Below are 24,746 nucleotides of genomic sequence, written 5' to 3'. Positions count from 1 at the left end.
TATTCACACCTTAAGTTATATGGCTGCTTATGTTCACCATCCTTAAAGTTTTGGGGTTTGTTCTCTTCTTAGTGTGACTCTTGCATTGTGTGTAAAATGTTCTGCTGCTGGTTACAGACTGTATTTTTTTTTTCATGTCCACATCTCATTGATGTCTGTCTGTCTTTGTTAGTTGCCATCCATTGTCTGGAGAATGTAGCTGCAAAGCTGGCTGGGCTGGACTCTACTGCAATGAAACGTGTCCCCCTGGATACTATGGTGAAGGCTGCCAGCTGACCTGCCCTTGCCAGAATGGTGCAGATTGTGACAGCATCACAGGGAAGTGTATATGTGCTCCAGGATATATGGTAAGTGAGAGCTGGGAATAAGATGCCTGCAAAAAAATTAGAGAGGATTTTAATCTAATTTCAACTAATGTTTGCATAGAAGTGGCCAAATTCAGGTAATTTTTCCCCATTCTGTTGTAAGGCCACGTAATTCTCCTTTGAGCAGTGTCAGCTTATTAGTTCTGGTTGTTTACTTAACATCAGAATTGGACCTTTATTACTGTTACAAGGGTAAAGACACAGTTCCCCATCGTATATTCTAAGTCAAGACATGACAAAAAAAGATGTCAGATTATTATCTGCCTGGAAGAACAGGAAAAAAAAGAATTCTCATGGCCTTTTAGCATGTTCCTTGTCAGTCACACTGTGATTTTAATAGATAAAGATCTTGTAAAATGTTACAAATGATAGAGCAATTTATGTCTTTTCTGAGCGTATATGGCAGGTGTCTTTTACCTGAGCATCAGAAAGAGCTTCAGACATGCCAAGGTAAACAGGCATTATGTTTGATAGATGAGATACCAAATGGTTGAAGAAATCAGCCAAGATGGAGCAACAAAAATTCAGAATTAGATATTGCCAGGTTGCAGCAGAAAGGATTAGGACATGGATCCAGGTGTTCAGTCCTGCTACTGTTTGCTATAATGAAACTCTTGCTACTAAGTTTGCCTGGTCCTCCGTATGAAGCACTTCAGGAGGGCACCAGGGAAGAGATCTGCAGGCTATGTTTAGGGAATAATACTTCCTAAAGAAAAACAATCATTTTCAAGAGAGAATTCTACCACAACTTCATTAGCAGTTGTCTTTCTGTAATTGTGTCCTTAACTTTACATGATCTGTCCCAAGAGGCCTATCTATTTTTTTTTCCTATACTATTACAGCAAGTATTAGTTATAATTACTAAGTTTACTAGAAAACAACCTTCAGATTCCAAGACATTCCTAATATTTTTAGAACTTCCACTGGAACTTAGTAGCCAAGTGAAATGTGCAGCCTCCTAGATTAATTTTGCCCAGAATTTTCTTAAGTAGCAGCTTCAAAATGAGATTAAATAAATGTTCTAAAATAGTAGGGAAGAGAAGATGTGATCCTGGACCATGTGGTAGCTGCTTTGATTTGCATTTATGAAACATGGTGCACATCATATCAGGTGGCTTTAGAAACAAAAGGAAGGGAATGGCATGATGAATCTGAACTGCAGAGAAGCCACATCCTGCCTTCAGGACCCACTGCAGTGTTTGGGGTTCCCTAGAAGAAAATGTATTCTGCAGGATCATATTGGAATGAAGCTGGAGGTGGGGAGATTCAGGCTAGATGTGAGGAGGAAGTTCTTCACCATGAGAGTGGTGAAGCCCTGGAATGGGTTGTCCAGGGAGGTGGTCGAGGCCCCGTCCCTGGAGGTGTTTAAGAGCAGGCTGGCTGAGGCTCTGGTCAGCCTGATCTAGTGTGGGGTGTCCCTGCCCATGGCAGGGGGTTGGAACTAGATGATCCTTGTGGTCCCTTCCAACCCTGAATGATACTACGATACTATGATATTCTGTTGTCATCTGTAGGGGAAGGGTACTGCATACTGTGGGACCTACAGGAGATCAGTGGGATGCTATTCTGTTCTAAAGCTTCTTTAGCCTCCCTCCCTTTTAAATCCACCACTGAGCTTGTAATCACCAAGAGCCATCTCCAGAACTGTGGAATTGGAGTTATGGCTTAAACACACTTTTATTCTTTTCTTCATGTCAACAGCTCAACATGGAAGTTGGGGTGTCCAGCTTCCAGGGATTCCATGGGTTCTCACGATGTGGCGTATTACAGATCTATTTAGGTCTGGGGGGTGGGACTGTCAAAAGCACTTGTGCATGACACTAGCAATTAGACATGCAAAACAGAAAAAAATTAATCTTTGAGCTTCCAATTCCCATTTACACTAAGAGAAAACAAGAATTTATCTCCTCTATACATGGTGAGACATGAATCATAATATAAAATGGAGGAAAGCGTGAAGGCAACAGCACGTTAGGAACAAATGCAAACTAAAAAGGTACCAAGATCCTCTTTCTCATCAGGAATGCTATTCAAATCTGCAACACAAAAATATTGCAGGATCCTTTACTGTAGGCATTTTTAAAAAAGCATAGTTTGGCCAATCTAAATTGCTCATGGTTGGTATTCTTGCAGACATGAAGCCTAGGAAGTTCCTGTTACATTGCTTCAAAATAATATTTAATCTCATAATAAAGAGCTTTCTTGCACTGACATTTAAACAGCTTGGTTATTGAGGATAGCTCTATAATCACTGAAGCATATTTAGGCATTAGTATCATTGCTCTCTCATAATATACTATAATCTCTGGCAATTAGTCCATGAGGGGAAGTAAAGCCTTGAAATTGCTAATTTATTGCCTCTGAAGAATATTTGTCATTCGTATGCATGCCAGATGACTTGAGCTGCAATGGTTCTTTCAAATGCTAGAGAGCACAGGCTGTAAAGCAAACTTGACAGGCACCTTTACTTCCTAATGGAATGGAGGTGTCCTACCGAGCTGCTCTTGCTGGATGCTCCATCACCAGGGCAGGGAGAAGGTGTCAGCACCACTTCACCTGGTGTGAAGTGAAGGTGTCACCCCCACACACAAAAGGTGCTGTGGGGCCATAACCCTCTCAAGGCTTGGAGTAGCTTACCTTAGTGACACACTCCAAATCAAGCTTTGCCTTCGAATGTGCATTGCTGCCTCTTGCTGAGACAACAGGGAGCCTTGCCTGCGGGTGGAATGTTGCCCTTGAACCCAGCTAGCCTGCAAGCAAGTGGCACGACTGTTGATGAATGCAGGATGTCTCTTCTGGCAGTGCTGACAATAGTGATGCTAATACAGAGCTGGGCAGAGCTAATCATTTAGAAAAGCCATAAATGAATCCCTCTTGTTTTATTCTAGCATGAAGTTTGGCTGATGCAGTGACAGGGGCAGGAATTTTGCCATGTGATTGGAGAGAAGTGAAAGTGGGGGCAGCATCTTACATTTTCCAGAGATGTGTGATTTACACATGATCTTATACAGCAGAGCAGGCTGAAGGGCTTCTGCGTAAGGAGGGAAGGAAGAGAATATGATGGGAGATGGATTGTGACTGTAAAATTTAGCTGCAGAAGCAGAAAGATTAGACCCATAAGAGTCTTGGGTTAGTGGATGCCTAGAAAACAGAGTGACCAAGAAATGACAGCCTTTTCCTGACAAAGCACTCCTCCAGCCCACTTCTTTTGCACAGATGGCTTGGTTTTTAACTGTGCCCTGCCTCGACTGTGTCAGAGCAGCTGGGCTGGGTTTCAGAATGAATCATTTGCAATTGCAGCCAAAACAGGGACATTTTGTTGGGATGCAGAACAAGCCATTAAAAACACAAAGCATCTGGTTACCTTTATTAAAAGTATTAAGTGGAAAGGCAGCCATCCCATAGGTTGATATGTACGTGAGAGGAGCACTTCATTTTTGTAAGTTAAGCAGATTCAAGTTTTGAAATAAAAATGTACAGTGTAGCTCAGAAGAGAATACATTATTTATTAGCTGTGACATTTCCAAACATTCAAATGCCAGTGCTAAATATTGGTGAGCTTGCAGTTTTGGATAGAATTTCAAAACATTTTATGTCTTCTTTTTTGATTAATACTTTGGGTCAGACTCAACAAGCAGATTTTCAGCTACCTAGCTCTAGAAGCAAATTACACTGTTGTAAAAATGTTATGGGGTACTGGTACAGGTCATTTGTGTGAGGTTCTGATAGGATTGTGCTCACGCTGGGGAACTGCTCTGTTTTAACTGTATGGGTGTCTAAACCACAGTGCAGAAGCTATGTAGATTTGGCTCTAGAGGTAGCTGAGAAACCTGAGTGATCCACAATGATACCCAAAGCAACCCAGGACAATAAAAATGGCATAATAAGGGTGGAGGAAACACAACAAAATCTTCTTCTCCAAAATCACAGGGCATACCTAGAGGTATTCTGCATCTTCTCCAGAGGTAGATTCCACAACTGCCTGTTGGGAATGCTGTGCTTATTACATCTCACCTGTGAAGGGAGGATAAAGGTTGTATCAGTTTAATTAGAGTTGATTGCAGGGAATCATCATTGTGAGTATACCAACAGGGCACTTCCCCAAAAGTGGTATTTTGAGCATGTTTGAGGATTGCCTCTTAGCACTGGTATGATGAATTGCTAGTGATGCTTTTCTGAAGAATGGTTTTGAGAAGCCAATCCACTGCCATCTCATCTGTGGCAAGAAGGAATCTGATAAACACATGCAGAGAGTGCACAAAGGTTAGCCTTGAAAAGCCTACAGGGATATTCTTGACTAGTAGAAATTGTATCCTTACTCCCACATGCAAATACCTGCTCCTTGCAATAAATTACATGAATGCAATTATGGGTGGCGGTGAGAGGGGTTATACTAAAGTGAACCTCTCCTCCTCCCAAATTCTGCCTTAAGATGCTCTCTTACAAGCCCACTGAAGTCAGCTGTGCAGTAGGGATGTAAGAGAAATCAGGATTTGCCTTGTCCTCTCTTCTTTAGTTTTTTGGTTCATTGCATTTTATTCTGGTAATTCAATAAATGTGGTGGAGAAGGCTAGAGGATATGAATTAAATATGACAGGAGACCACAGGAATCCTGACCTTCTGTCTCCCAAGGAAATCTTCAAGCCAGCTCCCTGCACATACCTATCAGCATTCTTGCTACAGAAATCATTATAAATGCTATTGAAACACAACTGAGTTCACCTTCTCCGTTGCACAGCTAATTACAACTTCGCTGAAAACAGTAGCTAGCCAGAGCCTTCATCCTGCGATATGCCTCTGTTTCTTTATGGATGCTTTGCTTTCTGCCTTTGAAAAATGCATTTAACTTCAAGTGTTTTTGTTCCATCTATTGTGGCAAGGAGATGTGTAGTTAAAACATTTCTCAGCCCAAGACACTCTGAGAAAACTTTCACACTTATCTGTGGAATGTGTGGTCAGCTTTTACTTCAGCGGGACACTTAGGTCTATATTTCACATCAAGATGACAGAACTTATATTACTTTAAAGACTTCATCTATTTATGCTGCAATTTTTTGAAGACCTGTCTGCTTTTATTGAACCCTGAATGCTGGCAAGCAGAGCTAACAGTAAATCACCAAAATGAAAGAATCCATTCTGATATGTTTCTATTCCTTGACTATATTGGTAGATCCCAGAGAAGCCAATCACAGTACAGGACAGTAGGGAAACTATAGCAATGATGACCTCTTACTAGATTTTCCAGCTTTTGGAGTGTCACTTGGATTCCCTAAGACTTTCCAAGATAGATGCCAGTACTGTGCATCTGTAGCCATTTGCATCTTCTGGTGATGTTGCATCAAAATTGCATTTTAAAAGCCATAACAAACCCATGCCTTTCAAGTGTATCCTTAGAGAGGTGCTCACGTGTATGGACGTCTAGCTGAGATCTGTGGGTATCTGTGCAGTTAAGGACTGAAACACAGGCTTCATCTGAGTCTACAAGCCCATAATTTTGTCTGCTATGCCAGAGCTTCTCAACATAATGCTGCTTCTACCACAAACTGGTTCCAAGGTTTACATGTATATGCCTGCATACTGGAGTACAAGTCAGTCCTTAAAACATACAATAAACAATAGCTCAATCTCAGAATCACAGAATATCAGGGGTTGGAAGTGACCTCAGAAGATCATCTCATCCAACTCTCCTGCCAGAGAAGGATCACAATAGAAGTAAATGTATATTTTAGTGCTACAAACCTATTGCAATGCAGAGCAGATGTAAACCAGACTTGGTAACAGACCATCTCTGTCTGTACAAACACACACTCTCAGGCTACTCTTGGTCTGCCCCATGCCTAGTTAATGAGGAAAAAACCCCAACCTACCCTTCCAAAGAAATGAGGAGGACCATAAAGTTGTGTTGCCTAGAGAGGTCACAGGAAACTTACAGGTCCAGTCTGTTGAGTATTCCAGCCATGTCTGGCTTCCTTCTGGCACACACAATATCTCTTGTTCCCTGAAGAAAACATACCTGAGAGAAAAAAACTATCTTTCACTCTATATTTAAAAAACCCCAAACAATTGCAGCCTGCTCTCCTGTCCTACACCTTTAAAATTCTCTCTGTTGTCTAAAAGAAAAACAAAAATATAGAAGTAAATAGAAAGAAGGACCTTATCTTATCTTTAATTGAATTTTCCCTGAAGGACAAAAATCCCAGGTAGGTCTGGAGAAATGTGAAGGATCGTTGCCTATAGGTGTTTCCCAAGCACTCAAGGTTGATAAATGCAAGTTTATCAGAATATTCCCTCTCTTCTACATATTTGCTTTCATCTTTATTCTCAATGTATCATCCTCCTCTACTTGAGAAGTTAAGTGGGGGGGGAAATGAATGAGACTTCTTAGTCTTACAAGCTCCTGGTTCCGTTGTGAATTTATTTTATAAATTTCAGCAAATTCTTAGTATAAAAAAACCGAAGCTGAGGTGGGAGATAGTGGATCTGTTTGGGGGGCTTTAACTCATTTAAATGATCTGTTTCTCTTTGAGATAATTCCAAAAGTACTTCAGTGGAAGCTCATCTCAGAGCAACAGGGCACCTCATCAAAAGGTTTAGAAAGAAAAGACGAGGGGAAAAAAATCTTCAATAGAGCCTGTGTCCTTTTATCCTTGATTTACTGAGCATATCAGTTACCCCCCTTTGTTAAGAGCTCTTTTCATTTACAGGTATAAAATAAATTCAGCCATTTTATCAAGATGTTCTTGTTATCAACCACCAGTATAAATTTTACTTGCTGTAGGTGGAGAAGAGGTTTTCTGGCACAGCAGTTGTCCAATTAACTGGAGTATTACAGGCAACAGAAATAATTTGCCCAGTCTCATTTCATGAATTACCTGGATGCACAAGGAAGATGCATTTTTCTCTCACTGGTTTCCTATTTGTAATCATAATGCAGCGTCTCAACAACGTTGTGAATGGCTGGCCATAGTGGCCATGGCTACACAGAGCAGCCTCCATGCTGTGCAGGTGGGCTTGAGCACAGGCTGGAGCTGGCAGTGAGTGAATTATTAATTAACAACAAAAGTAAACAAAGTTGTCCTGTAAATAGTGAAGCTCGAAGAGCCTTGTTTTCCATGGATTTCCATCCTTAGACCCCTGGCCTTTCCTACCCTACTGCAGTAGCACTGTCTCTCTGTCAGGTGTCCTATAACACTTTAGCTATCAAAGGACACTCAGTTGGGCTGTTGGATCTCCCACTCATGTAATCCCCTCCCTGCATAACCAGGTTCAGAGTACCATTCCCTAAAAAACAAAAGAGAGAGAGAGGATTTTGCCTGAACAAAGACTGAATATTAAGTCATGATTCTCATGCTCCCGATCCTTCAACTCTTTCCTGTTTGCTTATTTATTTTCTTTCTTTTTTTCCCTTTCAGTTATTCAGAATTTCTTAGTGCACTTCATTTTAAGATGTTTGGAAATATACCTCTGTAGCCATCAATAATTCCTCAGCTACCCTTGAAGAGACATAGACAACAGAAAGGAAAACCAAATGCAGGAGCAAGAGGGAAAGTCCCTGCTTGGATGCAAAGAAAGTAGTGGGATACAGTTGAAGAAACAGCAAAAAAACCTAGCAGTTTTGAAGTGTTCTGAACAGTTTTGAGAAGTTCATTTTGTCAAAGTCAGCAAGAAGGAAATGCAGTCCCTTTGATAACAGATATCGATGTGAGCTTTGGGTCTGGGGTTAAAGTGAAAGACAGAGATATGGGAAATTCAACTAAAATAACTTTAAAAAATGGAAGCTGTGAATGTGCCTTGGGAAACTGTGATGGGAAAAGTTAAAAATTATCTTCATGTGGTGCTTAAAAAGTGGAGAAAGATGAAAATGCTACTAATTCTGAGACAATTAGTCACAATAACCTGTCAGATCCTCTGTACTGCCTGCATCCTAAATTCCCCTTTCCTAGTTCTGGTCTCTGAGGAATGCACTATCATTCAAACTTGCATTTGCTTGGTGTCTTCTGGATGGAAAACAAGTTTGAACACTCATCTGCTATCTTTTTTAAGCTTACAAATCAGTTCACAAGTGGATGCGAAATGAGTGGATCTCAAGCAGGCAACAAAAAACCACTCTGTTCCATCCAGCCTAATTAAGAGTGAGCTGGGAAATTGTTCTTGAAATGTCACTTTCCAGTTGTGCAGGAGTTCTGTTGTCAGCTGGGCTGCATGTTCGAAGGTCTGAGTTTATTGAAACCAAAACATCTCCTGCCCAATATTTTGGTACATTCCCCATATCAATAGATCTGGTCAGGGATCATTTGTTCCTGTCAGGATTTTTGCATGTTCATAGACCAAAAGATGAATTGCATCTTAATATCCCTTGGCATTGGTGACCTCTGAAGTTTCTTACCCACTTCTTTATACATACAAAAGTGCATGTCTATGTGCATAGAATGGTGGGGGTTTGTTGGTTGGGGTTTTTTATTTGTTTGGGTGGGGGTTGTTTTGGTTTGATTTGGTTTGGTTTGGTTGTGGGTTTTTTTTGTTTGTTTGGGTGGGGGTTGTTTTGGTTTGGTTTGTGTTGGTTTGTGTTGGTTTGTTTGTGGGGATTGTTTGTTTGTTTTGTGGTTGTGGTTTGTTTCATTGGGTTTTTTTTGTAGGCCATTGGCTACATTGATACAAAGGTTTTGCTTCCCAAAGCTACTAGATCTAATCCAGGCCAGGTCATACAGACTGAAAAATTATCTTCTGTTGGCTGTGCAATGGCTTGCATGAAATGGCTTTGGTCTCAGTCCAGTTTCCTGTGGATCAGTATGTACATCACAACCCCCATTTCTATCAGCAGTGACTGGCAAATTTCCTGGCAGACAGAGCCATTTTACTATTTTACCTTCACAAATCGTTGCTTCAGGTCAGGCTTGGTGGCATGGCTAGGTTATCTGCTTCAAAGTCCCTGTAGGACTTATTCTCGGGACAAACAGCATAGAGCTTTTGGAAGAGCATCCTTCGGAGGCATTGCATGCCACCCAGATTGTACTGCGTCTTTCTTGAATGGCAGGTGCATTGCTGAAAAGCTGATCTGCTTCTGAGGTGGCCCTGCTGCATGTAGACCAGGAAACAATGCAAAGAAACTGGGTGTGTGCTAAAACAAATATTTCAATAACAACTCATAAATGAATTCTTCTAGCTCTGTGGTATTGCAGAAGATACCCTATCTTCAGATCCCAACAGGGAAGATCATTAGGGAGAGGCCACCTCTGTATTCCCAGGCTTTCAGACCAAGCTGCTCCCCTATAGATTTTTATACCAATGAACCAGGTGCTTGCTGCCCATTAGGCTCATTGGTACTCTCTCCCCAGAGCTCCTACTGACCAATTAGGCATTCCTGATGGAGCACCAGCAGCCACAGCATTTAGGAGCCAGTGCTGTCCTAAACTCTGACGGTGTTTATGTCAGTGCCTGCTGCATGAGCCATAATGAAGGGTCTTCTTTCACTTCGGGGCATTTGTTGTGTGCTTTTGAGCAGGTGAACTATTGTACCAGAGTATTTAACAAGGTCACTGGATGCAGAAGACACAGTGGGTGTCCCTCAGTTGCAGAAACTGCATTGCTTTCTTTGAATTCAATAGAATTTTTCAGACTCTTTCATGAACGACTTCTATTTCATTCTGTTTGCTTGCTCTTTTATCAATGGAAAAGCTCCAGAAATTGTCTGTGACAGCTCAAATTCTACTTTGTCAGCCCAAGATTACCTGAACACAGCTGCCAGCTTTGGTAGGATTGTCCTAGATAGACAAGAGTGGAGTTTGTCTCAGTGACTGCTGCTACTAATGAGAGCTTATTCCCTCGCACACAGTGTCAATAATTTGATAAGAACTATGAGCAAGTCCCAGGTCTCCTCTTCCTTCTTATGTTTACTTTTACTTCTGGGTGCTTCTGCAGTTTTATTTACCTGAATAACTCCAAAGTTTTTTTGTAAGTGGGTCCAAAGGAACCAACTTCATATAGAGAGCCTGAATACTTCTGCCTTCGTTGCTAGTGGACATATTTCCTGTGTCTTACCCTTAATTGGCAACGTGACTGTGTCAAATTGCATTTCTGTTCCTCTAGCCTCATTCAGAATCAGTGGAGCTCAATATTCTGTTCAGACTGAGTTATTTGATCTGAATTTTGCAGTGGAGTAAACTGCTTGCCAATAGCAGTGTCGCTTTTCACCTATTAAATTTCTAAATGTATGTATCTTTATCCATGTTATTTGTGGGTCTATGCATGAAAGTGCTGGTAGCTGACTCTCCTGGTAGTTCAAATTGCTAACTGACTTCATTCAAACCACCTAAGTATAGGACTTAAGTGAGAGGTTAGTTTTTTGTTGTACTTTCTGTCTGACTATGTTGTCAAAGGAAAATACTTAATCCTTTACAGTCAGACATGTACAAGTGGAAAATCCTGGTGTGTTTTCTTATGCCAAAAGGCAATGGAAATTCTACCAGATCTTGCATTCTCTTGCTTTAGGGTTTTGTTTTTAGGAAGATGTCTGGAAGTTTGAAGGGGATTGCTATTTATGTGGTGCTGTGTGACTGCCAGGTTATTTACCAGCTTTTCAGAAGGTGCATCACAAATCCCATTAGCTTGAAGCTGTCATTGAGTGTTATTCATTTCATCCCAGAAAATAAATATATCTTCTTTTGTAGATGCTTTCTTCTGGGGTTTGGTTTTGTTTTGTTTTCTTTGATCCTTTCCCATGTGCTCATGCAGCTCAGAACCAAGGTCAACCACAGGTCTTGGCGTTATCAACCCCATACCTGCATATTTTCCATCCATATTGCTGCTTCTGTGGCTTCAGTGCACTTAGCAAGAGACCAGCTGAGGATACCTGCTGTGTACAGCACGTTTAACTCCTCCTGGACTCAGTCCATCCGGTCTGTGTGAACAAGAGTTCAGGCAGGCACTGAGGACTGAGCTTCTGATAGAGGAAGATTCAGATCTCAGCTGGTGACCACACTGGTGAGCGCAGATTGTGCATCGTAGGGAAGTTTAGATTTAAGATGATGCTTGGACATTATCCTTAATTGTACAGTACAGCTGTAGAAGGATTCTAAAAGAAAGCTTGCAAATAATGCAAAGCTACTGGGATTGTCAAATCATAGAATCATTTTGGTTGGAAGACTTTTAAGATCATCATGTCTAACCATTAACCCAACTCTGCCAGGTCACCACTAAACATGTCCCTCAGCACCACATCTGCTCATCTTTTAAATCCCTCCAGAGATAACGTAAGAAAAAAGAATACAAAGATTGTAGTGAAGTTAAGGAAAGGCTTTATGCCACTGAACAATGAAGTAGGTTGAAATTCAGTGCTCAAAAATGGAGAGTAATAATCAATGGGAAAATAACGTTAAGTAAATACACAAAAGGGGAGTTCTGATTTAATTCCTCCCATTCAGGGATGGAGATAAGTCAGCCACAGTGGATAGTTCTCTGAAAAACTCAGAACAAGTGCTCAGCACCAGTCAAAAAACAAACGAGCCCAGGGCGCCAGATAGCATCATTAGAATGATCAGGAAAGAGCACAAAACAGGAAGGAAAAACCATTTGGGTGGCATTGTATAAATCCATAATATATCGAAATCGCAAATTGCTGCACACAGTTTGGCTGATTCCTGCTTACAAAGGATATAATGGAAGTAGTGAACGGTGACAAAGATCATCTTTTATATGGAATAGCTTCCATACAAAGAGTGACTCGATAAGCTAGAACTCAGCTCGGAAAACAGATGGCTGAGGAGGGATGCGATAGAGATCTATGGAGCTGTGGATGGTGCATAGAACATGAACAAGGAATGGTTATTTACTATTTCTAATAACACAGGAACAAGGGGCAACCAATTAAATGATTGCACAGCAGGTTTAAAGACAAAGATAGTGCTTTTCACAGAATGCGTAATTAAATTGTGAAATGGCTCCCATAAAACGAGAATAAGGGAGCGGGATGATTTTGCTTAGAAAAGGGGTCACCGAGGGTAGCTTTGAGAGAGGTCTCTTACACCATGGGGGAAGGGGAAGAGGGAATGCATATTTGCTATTTATCACAGTAAAAGAAGTTTCCCAATTAAAAACCAGGCGGTGGATTTGAAGCAACCAAATAAAGATAATTTTTCTCCATTGTATTTATAATTAAACTGTGGATCTTCTTGCCAGAGGACGTCATAGAGTGGAAGCATAAATGATAGCTTTTCTTTCTTTTTTTTTTTTTCTTTCTGCTATTGTCCTTTTTTGCAGAACTGTTCAGATTACTCTGCCAGGGCCCAAATTTATTATTGCCAAAAAGTCAGGAGGCCACAATTATTCTACCAGGTAGAACCTGCTCTGTGCCACTCAGGAGATGTGAGCAGAGCACAAACCATCTCTAATTTCCGGGTAAAGATACTCCCATAAAATAGCTGGTGTAGGAATAGAATAGAATAGAATAGAATAGAATAGAATAGAATAGAATAGAATAGAATAGAATAGAATAGGATAGAATAGGATAGAATAGAACAGAACAGGTTGGAAGAGACCTTCAAGATGATCGAGTCCAACCTATCATCCAACACCACCCAACCAACTAAACTATGCAACCAAGCACCCTGTCAAGTCTCCTCCTGAACACCTCCAGCGATGGTGACTCCACCACCTCCCCAGGCAGTCCATTCCAATGGGCAATCACTCTCCCTGTGTAAAACTTCCTCCTGACCTCCAGCCTGAACCTCCCCTGGCACAGCCTGAGACTGTGTCCTCTTGTTCTGGTACTGGCTGCCTGAGAGAAGAGACCAACCTCTGCCTGTCTACAACCTCCCTTCAGGTAGTTGTAGACAGCAATAAGGTCACCCCTGAGTCTCCTCTTCTCCAGGCTAAGCAATCCCAGCTTCTTCAGCCTCTCCTCACAGGGCTGCATTCCAAGCCCCTTCCCAACTTTGTTGCCCTTCTCTGGACATGCTCCAGCAAGTCAACCTCCTTCCTAAACTGAGGGGCCCAGAACAGGACACAGTACTCGAGGTGTGGCCTAACCAGTGCAGTGTACAGGGGCAGAATGACCTCCCTGCTCCTGCTACCATACCATAGCCAGCTCTGAATCCTCACTCTGCAGTGCACTTACACTGAAATGCTTCTCCCTATTTCCAAACGGCTTAGGCTTCTGTTAGCCATGGAGCTGTTCTGCCCAAATCTGGTAAAGAAAACGGTGGAATGGCACATGGAGTGTTATAATCTTGCCTTTGCTATAGTGAGAAGTCCAGATGCCTCAATACAAAAATAAAAGCAGAAGAAAACAGCTTTGTTTCATTTTCCCTCCATCTTTACTGGTAGTGTTCAAGGACTGTGACTTACTTTTTTGGACATACTTAGCTATTTTCTGTCCCACACAAGTAGCTTGTTGAGTACATTATGATGGGCACTAGTACCAAGTTTATACTTCTCAGGCATATAAATACTTTCCACTAACTTGCAACAATGCACTTCATGCCTGGGCCATGATACCTGTTGGTGATACCACCATTTGTGATACAACAATTTTTGAAGCATTTTAGACTAGCAGCTGATCCAAGTTGATTACAGTAACAGCAATGAACCCCACAGGTGTTTGACTCTTTATAATTTCCCCAGAGTTAACTTTAAAATATTCTGAGGGTCTGCTCACTGCCTCACCAGAATAAATCTGAAGTGGCCCCATTCCAGGATTAAATAGCTTTAACTAAACATAGGACTCGGTTATCCAGCTGTCCCCATAATGTACCTCAGGAATCCTCCTGATAGAGACATGACTGACCTGCTTTGATAATGTATCTTCCCATTAACTAAACCCATGTATTACAGATTTTCATTTCCACCTGAAACACTTGCTCCGTAAACAATCTCCTCATCTCTGCTGTGAACAGAATTGGGAGTTTGGTTTTGAGTCTTGCCCTTATGTAGCTGCTGGAGCTGGCCAAGCTCCTCACATCCTCTTATTCAGCTGACCTCCATCATGCCTCTTGAACTGCACATGGCTGTGTTGCTTGTACTCCATTAGAGTCTGCCTGTGGGAGGCTGCCCTCTCAGGTGTGATGCAGAGTCTCACCAGATGAAATGTCCTGAGGAAATGATGTAGGAGTTGTTTTACCCTGGCTAAATCCAATCTCCTATTTTTGGAGGGGTCCCTCCTGGATAAATGTACTTTGTAATATTTTATTAGGTGAAAAGTGCTGACTGTGTAAAAAAAAATATCTTGTTCAGAGGTTGATGATCATCTTTCCTACTCTCCACACCACTTTCCTTGCAAATACCTTTAATTATACGATGCTGTATTCATTGCCTTGCTGACACTAAAGTGCTCTGCAGTTAAGGCCTATATACTAAACCAGGCAGATATTCAAGTGTTGTAAAGCTAGGTCCTGATTTTGTTGCCAGCAACAGTGCTACACTGATTTATGGGAAGAGGGGGAAGTGTTCTGTCTCTTGCTTGCCCTCTTTATTGAATTCTTTTCCATTATTTTTTTTCCATACCCATATTCAGGTGGCTTGAACAGTAGGAATGGACTTTTTTTAATTGCAGATAACTGACTGATATTGGACATATTTTTAGTGCAAACTAGAAAATTGTTCCCTGGTGCTGAGGGGGATTATAGTGCACACTGTCAGAAATCCAGCTCAGGTTTGCTGAGGTTTAGTATGCCTAATCCAATTTTCTTTAATGAAAGTTTTATTTGTACTTGTATTCACTGGATTGCATGGAGGTAAAAAGCCCTCACAAAGCCAGAATTTGCTGCCTTCATTCTTACAGAGCACTGCCCCACTTCATGACCAGTTTCCTTGTGCCAGAGTTTTGTTCCTTTGGGAGGTTTGAAGCATGTTGGAGCTAAGATGCTGGAGGACAGGAGAATGGACAGATTCTGTGCACCCTTGGCTTCAAAAGATAAGACCTTTTCCACCATGATCATGGAAAAATCCCTCTCTGATCCTCGAATGTGGGCACCCAGGGCAGCTCTGATGTCACCAGTGCAGGCAGCACAGCTCTTTCCCATGAGTTAGTGGGACAGAGACATACTCAGTCACAAGACCTCAGGGCTCAAGCCCTGCATTTCCAGACTGAAAGGATTCTGAGCCAGTGTGCAATGTCTGACTCCCTAGATGCATAGATCATTGAATCCCACACAGTGAATCCCTGACAGCTGTGATTTACTGTGCTGAAAACCGTGAGCTCTGTGCAGTTAATTCCAATTCTACAGATGCATACATGGTGTCCAAACTGAAAACTTACATAAGTTTTCATTCTTCATGAGTAGCCAAAGCATAATCAAAGGCTTTTCTAAGCTGTGGCCATAGACTTCATGGATGCATGGTCAACATGATGGGGAAGATCCCTTCTGGGACAATGTTTGGATAGTTGTTTCTCTGAAGCCTCTGGGACCACAGGTTGAGTATTTCTGGTTTTGAAATAGTAAAAACCCAAATGTACTGTTAATGTATCTCAGATCAGTTGTGAGGGAGATGAGAGGTTCCAAGGACCCATCAGGCCAAGAGGCTCTAGGGGCCTGACAGTCCAGACAGGAGAATCTGGCCAGGTTCTTATGTGGCCTTACAGAAGGAGTAGCGTGTTAGACCAGTAGCAGGCGACAACAGTTGTAATTTGGTTTATAAAGTATGAATCCACAAAGATCCAGGAGGTTCCACCTCAACATGAGGGCAAACTCCTTCAATGTGTGGGTCACAGAGCACTGGAACAAGCTCCCCAGAGAGATTGTGGGGTCTCCTTCTCTGGAGACTTTCAAGACCCATCTGGATGTGTTCCTGTGCGACCTGTGCTAGATTCTATGCTCCTGCTCTGGCAGGGGGGTTGGACTCCATGATCTTCAGAGGTCCCTTCCACCCCCTAACATCCTGTGATCCTGTGATCCAGCCAGATTTGGTACAAACAATTAGGAAAAGTAAAAACCACAGTTACTTTGTAGTGATATTTACTCCCAGTACTCACAGTCAGTACTCCCCGTTTTGCCCTTATGTAACAGGCTTTGGCTATAACCCATAGAATTAAATGAGTAGGATTTAAATACAGTACTGCAAGTACTTAAAATTGACATTATTTAGAATGGTTTTGCTTACTACTCTTTCTAACATAGTTCCTATTTTATTTGTGTGCATGTTCTGCTGAACGCTTCTGATCAAACACTGCAAGTAAGAATTATTTATTATCTGGCTGAGTCATGTTGAACTCGGCATTTGCTGTGGAATTTACTGTATGAATTAGCATATTAGCACAAACTCAGGGGTGAAAGAAAATGCTGACATCAATTTGTAAATGTTTGTAAGTCCTTGGGAGATGGTAGGAGGCAAAGCGGTAGGTTCTTCCCACTCGCAGAGGTAGCTGTGCTTGCTCCTTATGGCATGTCCACGTCTTCCAGTATGCTCAGGGGACATGATGCCCCCAAGGTCCAGATTGGGGAAGGCTTTGCAGATGGCTGTTGGAAGTGCTTTATGGTTTAATGAAAGACTTCGGCATTTAGCAGTGCCAATGGTTGTGTCTTTGGATGATTCATGATCTGTAAAGGCACTTCTTAAGTGTAAGAAAGCACTTTCCCATCCTTACCACATCTTCTATGAAAAGGGTAGAGGGAAGAGGAGACTAAATAAGGTCATCAGTGGTTTCATTGTGCCGCTTCAGATGTATTTCAGACTCCATCACAGCTACATCATACAATGTTACAAAGTGGGTAGAACATTTGTCAGTTCTTAGTAGCAGTGATCACCTGCACACTGAAGGCTCAGCTTGTACAGGGCACAAGATCCTTCCCCATCCTTTTCTTTTTTTCTGAGTTTTATCATTAGTACCAATAATAGCCTCTGCAGGGAGTAATTAGTTACACCCAGAGGGGAAAGGAATTCTGCCAGAGGACATCATTATGTCTGGAAAACTAAAGATGCTGTATAGTAAGGTCACGAATAAATTTTTCGAGTCTAGGGTGAAAGGAGAAGACCAGCAGAAGTACAAAGTTTCCTACTGCTGCTAATATACTGATGAAGAGCACATTAATTTCCACTGCAACACCGTTAGGGAAATTAGTTTGTTCCGACAGTTTGTGTTGCTGGGTACCATATGTTTACCTTGAGGGAATGTTTGTGGAGAACCACTTTGGGTTAATTGTAAATGTCACAATTAAATAAGTAAATATACAGAACTGTATCTGTGATCTGCATCGGTGCACAGGCACTGTACCAGCACACTGGTGTGCCACATAATGTGTGTACATATAAATATATGCTTTCATGTACTAAATCCACGCCAACTGCCTTATCTGCACACACAGACTTCAGGTACAAACAGCACCTGCATTTTGGGTTTTTTCTGATCTGTTTATCATTATACACATGTGGCACTGCACCATGCCCTTCTTTCTATTTAATGTGAGCCCTGAGAACTGAGCACTGCACTTCCCTATTGCTGGGGACGGTGCTGCACCTCTAATTCATCTGGCACCAAACCCAACCAAACAAAAAGCAAGGAGAGGGTGGTAATCAGATACCATGTGAAAAACCTCAGTTTAGTCAGAGTCACTTTACACATATGGGTCAAATATGTTGCTTTTCAGTGTTGTCAGTCCATCCATTCCCCCCACTCCAATAATCTGCACAGGAAATGAGGATTTTCAGCACCTTGACAGATTAAACCTTAAGAACACTCAAACAAACCTGTCACATAGGTCTTTATCATGCAAACTTGAGGCCAAGTTCAATAACAGCCTTCTTAGTCTTCTGCATTGCAGAGGCCTTGCAAAATCGATTTTTTTTTGTTTTGCCACTGACTTCAGCAGAACCAGGCTTTAGCTCTCCAAGACAAATTTATTCCCTTAGATTGTGGCTACTACTGAAATTCTTAATTTTGTGTCCTTAAATAGTCAAATTTTGAGACAGACCAGGTATGAGTGCTGACTTTGCCAGGTGATCTTGACCATTGATGGCTTATTAAATCCCCTTATGGTCTGGGGTATCTTTCCCCCTCCCACAGGGATTTACAGGCTGATCCAAAATGTACAGGAATAAATACAAACCTTTGTACTGAACACTGGAAAGAGAATTTCAAAGGGAGTTTGCCTTTGTTTACAGCAGGAATGTATTTTTAACAGTAACAAGAAATCTAATCTCTTAGGGCAACATTAATCCAAAGAAAACACTGTCTGAAGTGTCCAGAGCTTGTTAACCCAGCTAACACCTAAGGCAGCAACGTGTCTTTAAGCTCTACTAATACTGTACAATAATAATTTTTGTGGAGGAAAATCTTCCCCTCTCCCTGAACAGAAACAAGACGTATTATTGACTGCCATCCGGAAAGATGTATGCTCTGGCCCTCCTGAGTCTATTAATATTTGATGCTGATGGATGTGAGCTGGCAGTCTGGGTTATTAATGGAGTTTGGTTCCTTGGACCTAACCCTCGCTATGTAGGGGAGAATTAACAATAACAAGAATTCTATGCCCAATGCTCTCGTGGTGCTGCAAAGGTCTGCCATTTAGTTTCTACAGCAATTAGTACTTCTGAAGTACTTCCAGGTGTAGAAAGTCATAGAGGTGGTGTTAGTTACATTGCTGCCACCATTCAGTTTACTTTAAAGCTGACTTTTTAAGGTCCCAGGGATTCCCCCACCTGTGTGTTTGCTCTGTTGGGATACTTCCACCACATTTGGGTTTCAAACAAAATATGGCTTGCTCATGTTAGTTTCTAAGTGTCTGTGTAGAGATGTGGGACAGCCTAGTCGCACTGAGGTGCCATCCCACAGGTTGGTGCCTGGGAAAGTGTGATGCAAAGCAGAGGCCAGGAACATGCTGCTTCACACAATGCAGTCCCACATCCTGTAAAGATCATTTTTCCTTTGATTATGTTACAGTCAGATTTGACCTCTGAAATTAGGAAATAATACACTGGATAGAGTTTGGATATTTTGATACACTGGGCCTTCTAAAGGAAAAACAAACAACAAATTAAGTCCTTCTGAAGGTTTGTGATGTCCATCATTCTAAATTGGAAAACAGAGGTGTAAAATAGCAAGTTATTTATAGCTGTATTCCCCAATATAGCTTTAACATTATCAGGGGTGTATGTTTGATTGAATTAGCTACTCCTTCCTATCATGTGCACCACATCCAGGCATTTTCACTACTCTCATTAACCTCCTGATCTTAATAGGAAAAAAAAAGGAATAATCAACACAAGGAGCACAGCTGTTGATTAATTTAACTAAATGGGATAGAAATATAAAGTACCATATTGCAAAAGTGAAGATTCAATACACAGCATTTGAAATCAGATTAATAGGCTGTGTAACTCATTAACAACTGGATAGACGTCTGCTGCGGCGTTATTCACTGGGGCAGGTGGCGAGAGGGAGGTGGAATTTACATATCTTTAACAGTACCTGAATGCATTTCATTTCATAGGTCAATCTCCCAAATCAAGTTCAAAATGTTAATAACGGGATATGCATTTATAATTAATAAAATCTTACAGCCAGTGCTATAGTTCAAGTGCATTTCCCTCTTATGTAATTAAGAAGTTAAGTGTGTTTGGCAGTTGTCACTCAGAAAAGCTCTGAAGGTCTCGCTTGTCAAACCTGGGGATAAAAATCTCATTAAGCCAGTTATTTTTTCAGTGAGGGTCTGTTTGCAAAGTAAGGGCATGTGAGGTGGACAGCCAGAGTGACCAACCTCTGCAAGTCCATAAAGTGAAGTCCATTAAAGTAAATGCCAAAACTCAAAGGCGTGTTGAATAAAGATGAAACAGCCTGGTGTTTAGCTTGTTTACAGTATCTTTTCTTTGGAATACCCATGTGTCTGACTGCCCTCCACACCAAGTGAGTCTACACAAGTCCAGTGAATCCCACACCAGCCCATCGTGCACATGGCCAGGGGGAACACACCACAGAACACGAGCTGATCTGCAGGCACAGAATCAGCCAAGGAACTGGAAATCCACCTCCTGCTCCTGCATGTGGCTTCTGCTGTTTGAGTTCATCTGGTTCCCAAGGGGGTATTCTAGCTCCACATCACTGTGTTCTACTTTCCTTTTCAAAGGAGTTTTCTTTTACTTCTTGATCAACTAGTTCAAGTCCAGATAAGGTCAGTTGTCATAGAAATTATTGGCAGTACCAGCAGCCCTGTATTGTACATGAAATGAGTTGGGAGTTTCGTGCACACAAGATACAGCTTTCTAAGTGGCACTAATTGGCTGTCTAATTGTCACACACAGGAGAAAGGCAAAGGATTGATTAGGCGTGGAGACTGAGTGCCCCTTTGCCATCCTGCTCAGCTCTGGGTTCCTGCAGCTCATTCTGTAGGCATGCTGGCAGGGTAATGAGGGGCAGCAGGCTTTGGATTTTCTGGCTGTCAAGACAGCACCTTTTACTGCCAGGCCTTTTCAAGGGAACTTGTTTTACTCCACCAAGGTCAAAGATAGCATCTTTTACAAACACTGCTTTCACTCAAAAAGCAGCAACTTGTAGGATTTACTTCTGAGCATCTTTTAACCATTTCTTCTACTTCCCTCTAAGCCATATAAAATAGGATGAGTCATACTGGTGCTAGGCAGAACTGCTACAGCAAGCATATGGTGGTTTATGGTGCTCAGAAATCTGTTCATATTTCCTTTTACTGTCTCAGTGTCTGATGCTGTGATATACAGGCTCCTGGAGGTACTTGCCATGGCATAGGGAAGCTGACATTTTGTGCATTTATCTCCCGATAAATGGCTCCTCCTATCAAACAGTGAAGCCTCTCACCTGCAAGAATACATTTTGACCATATCTTTTCCCCTGATCTATGGGATAGGTCACACTGTGCAATGTGGTTACTATTTAACTTCAGAGTAGGGGAGCTTACTGTGACATAGAACGAAATTATTCAAGCTTGACTCACTGATGAAGAGAATTTAGGACCTAATTTGTGGTGTGAAAGGGAGGACTACACATAGAAGAAAAAGGACAAAAAAATACCTGGTGTATGCTAACCTGTGTAGACCCAACCATGGGACTCGGTAGGTAGATGTAAAGGAATTGTGTTCACATTTTAATTCCCTTGTTCTATCAGATGAACAATAGTAGTAGGAACCATGCCTGTCCTTTCAGTCACACAAGCTGATCAGTGCACTATAATTTACTGTGGAAATATTCTCTGTTTCTGTGACATGTAAGTATTTACTTTCCTTTCCCTCACATTACCCACACCTAAAGCAGAGAGAGGACGGAGGCTGTTTCTGTGTTCTGCTTTGTGTGCCTCCACTCTCTGACACACACATCACTCCTTGTTCAGCGTTCTTCCTGAAGTCACGATCTCATGCAAATTAGTTGAAAACAAATGCAGGTACCAGCCATGCATCAAAAAGGTCTAATGCACCTGCCACGTCGTTTTCCTCCCTGCCAGTCTGTGGAAGACGAGCACGTATGAGATCCTTTCGTTTTTAAACAAGCCAATTCTTGGAATATATTTTCCAGGAACTGCAGAGCAATCTTTGCACCGTTTCAGACTGTATATTTTGTGATTAGTGTTCTGTAAGTGATGTTTTGCTTAATGATCTAACATCTGTTCTAGGAGGTTTGTTTTTGTAACTTCCCCACCTCCTGCTGAATGAACGCCAGAAACTTGTCCCTTTCCTCCAAGTCAATCAAAGCACTAATTGCATCATAAACATGGGAAGCAGCGGTGACTGCTCAAGTGCTGAAGACTCAGCAATCAAATCCTAACACTCCGTTTACTGTTCTGAAAGAGAAAGCCTCCCTGTGCAGAGACAGGAATTTCCTGCAATTCCAATTTCTTTAGCTGACTCTGACTTTTTTGTTTCGTTGTTTGGTTTGCAGGGAGATGACTGCACCGTTACCTGCATGGCAGGAACCTACGGAACCAATTGCTCATCAGTTTGTAATTGTAAAAACGATGGTGCGTGTTCCCCCGTGGATGGGCTGTGCTATTGCAGAGAAGGTAAACAAAATTCAGATTTAACAGTCGTCTGCAATTTGGCATCAGTGCTTCTCCCCTTATAAAGTGGCACAGCTGTGCAGTCAGTAACTCCACTATTTTCTTGTGCCTGACAGTAATTCAACAGTCTGCCCAAGTATCAGAACTCAACAGGGGCTTGACTGTATGTTTTGTCTCTGCCCTGAACAGCAGCCAGACTTAACTGCTCTGCTGCAAGAACAGGTCACAGAACTAAGTGTGCTGGCAGAGCCACAGCTCCTCTCCAGAGGAAACGCAAAGCAATCCACAGACTGTTGGGGGAAGGTTGTCTATCTCTTTGCTACCCCATTTCTCCAGAGCTCAAAAGCCCTTGTTCTCCCCTCCACTAGGGGCACAACTGGGCAAGGGAGCAGAGACAGCCTCCTGCCTGTCTTTTCTTTATGCCCATTACACTGGGCTGTGCCCAGCCATTAGTATCCACACCAGACCTAGAATCATAGAATCATTTAGGTTATAAAAGACCTTTAAGATCATCAAGTCCAACCATTAACCCAGCACTGCCAAGTCACCACTAACCATGTCCCTCAGCATGACTTCTACAAATCTCTCCAAGAGTGATAACTCCACTATGTCCCTGGGCAGCCTGTTCCAGGGCTTGACAACCCTTTCAAGGCAGAAATTGTTCCTACACATATGTCCAGAATTCCTTATGAGGTTGGCAGTGAATATAACCCATGTATCTAGGGTTCACTGGAGAAATCTTGTACTGCTTCATGGCACAGTGGCTCTGATGTTCCCTATGTAGCAGTGCCTTCCCCCAGAAGACCAGGATGATACATAAGCCCTAAAAGAGAAGTGAGGCAAATAACAATAAAATCTGGCATTTCAAACATGAATTAATAGATCACTGTAGAACCCCATTTAATGAGGGTGTATAAACCATGAGTTACTGCTCAATGCCATTACACAGAGCTGAGGTGTAATGAAAGCCATTGTGTGCCTGGTAGTTAAGATTTGAGCCTTAATGGTTAGAAATGATGGCCTTGGTCTTTTTTTAGGTGCAATAACTTCTTTATATTAAAGAGCATTCTCAAAAAAATATGAGGTAAGAAAGAGCCAGAATTGAATGGCAACTTTCATGCATTGCTCTCCAGCCTACCAGAGAGTACCAAGCTCTCTCTTGTTGCCCAAGCAGTTCCCAGAGAGGTGTCAGATACCTTAGTCTGGTAAATAGCCAATACAGTGATACCTATATCATCCTTCTGCTGGTATAAAGGAAGTTAGGAGGTCATGACTAAAGGGTCACTCTTTAACCCCAAGATAGCCTGAATTTACACCAAGATCAGAAGCAAGCTGGTCCTTGAGTCAAGGGCTGAAGTGTGCGCCAGTGTGCTGCCATTAAAACATCCCAAATGCTGTTTCTCTCCTTTGTTTCTTCAGGGTGGCAAGGAGTAGACTGCTCCATTCCATGTTCAAGTGGAAGTTGGGGTATTAACTGTAACCAAACATGTTCTTGCACAAACGGAGCAGCATGCAGGCCAGCAGATGGCTTCTGTCTCTGCTCACCTGGATGGCAAGGAGAGTACTGTGACCAGCCATGTCCTGTAAGTATGAGTAGGGTGGGTTTGAATCTCCTTTTAAACCACAGTCCACACAGTTCTTCTAAACATGTAGTAGGCCAGCATCTTATTTTGTCTATGGATATCTGAAGGCAATCATGTGTAAATAACAGTTCTAGCAGTCAAGTGGATGTATTATACTTTGCATTATGTTTTATCAGAGCTATTGCCCTGTTATCTGCTCTTTTCCTGAACATCTTTTTTTAAAGTGAGTCCTCATTTGGTTCTGTGTAGAAATGTCAGGCACTGAGTTGTTTCCATCTTCTCTGCATGTTCATTTTAAAAGTGCAACTCAGCATTAAGAGGGACATGATAGATGATTTTGCACATTTTAGAACCAAAAACTGATTACTGAAAGACTTCTTTATTTATCTTTTTGGAAGGATGGAACATATGGTCTTAATTGCAGTGAACGCTGCGACTGTAGCCATGCAGATGGGTGTGATCCTGTCACCGGTTACTGCTGCTGTCTGGCAGGCTGGACAGGTAAAATTAGCCATTTCCTTTGTAAACCTTAGTGGGGGGCTGTTGTTTGGGGGTTTTGTGGGGGTATAGTTGGGTTGTTTTGCTTTGCTACTGCATCAGTTATAGCAACGGACTCGTGACTGCAAACTTTTAAATAATAGATCGAGACAAGATCAGCTGAACCTCCTCCTGTTTCAGTGACTCGTGATGGTGACAATAATTGGCATTCATTAAATTTGTATTCAGATGAGTTGAAGATGGCTCCAAACCTGGAGCCAGATGTTAGCCTTCTGTAAAGAGAATCCTCTGGAGGGATGCAGATCATCTGGAAATCCTGCAGAGTTTTTCTCCTTGAATAGCCCTTTCCACAG

At 41.9% G+C, this 24,746-nt stretch overlaps 1 protein-coding gene across 9 annotated transcripts in view; it reads left to right on the top strand.

Moving 5' to 3' along the window:
- The window catches only part of MEGF11 (multiple EGF like domains 11), a 306,782-nt gene that overhangs the window by 221,656 nt on the left and 60,380 nt on the right, over positions 1-24,746 (top strand). For all 9 annotated transcript variants that reach the window (XR_010987968.1, XM_068143523.1, XM_068143526.1 and 6 more), the window contains exons 10-13: positions 173-347; positions 22,195-22,315; positions 23,732-23,895; positions 24,294-24,396. Coding sequence is in view for 8 of the 9 variants with exons in the window: in XM_068143523.1 (XP_067999624.1) it covers positions 173-347; positions 22,195-22,315; positions 23,732-23,895; positions 24,294-24,396 (563 nt within the window). In the remaining variant the exon portion in view is untranslated. The remainder of the gene's footprint in view (positions 1-172; positions 348-22,194; positions 22,316-23,731; positions 23,896-24,293; positions 24,397-24,746) is intronic.

Source organism: Melanerpes formicivorus, unplaced genomic scaffold (assembly GCF_026170545.1).
Source record: "Melanerpes formicivorus ecotype bairdi unplaced genomic scaffold, bMelFor1.0.p_v2 SCAF_10, whole genome shotgun sequence".
Lineage (NCBI taxonomy): Eukaryota > Metazoa > Chordata > Aves > Piciformes > Picidae > Melanerpes > Melanerpes formicivorus.
The sequence above is the reverse complement of the archived record's forward strand: the minus strand, read 5'-3'. Positions and strand labels throughout refer to the sequence as shown.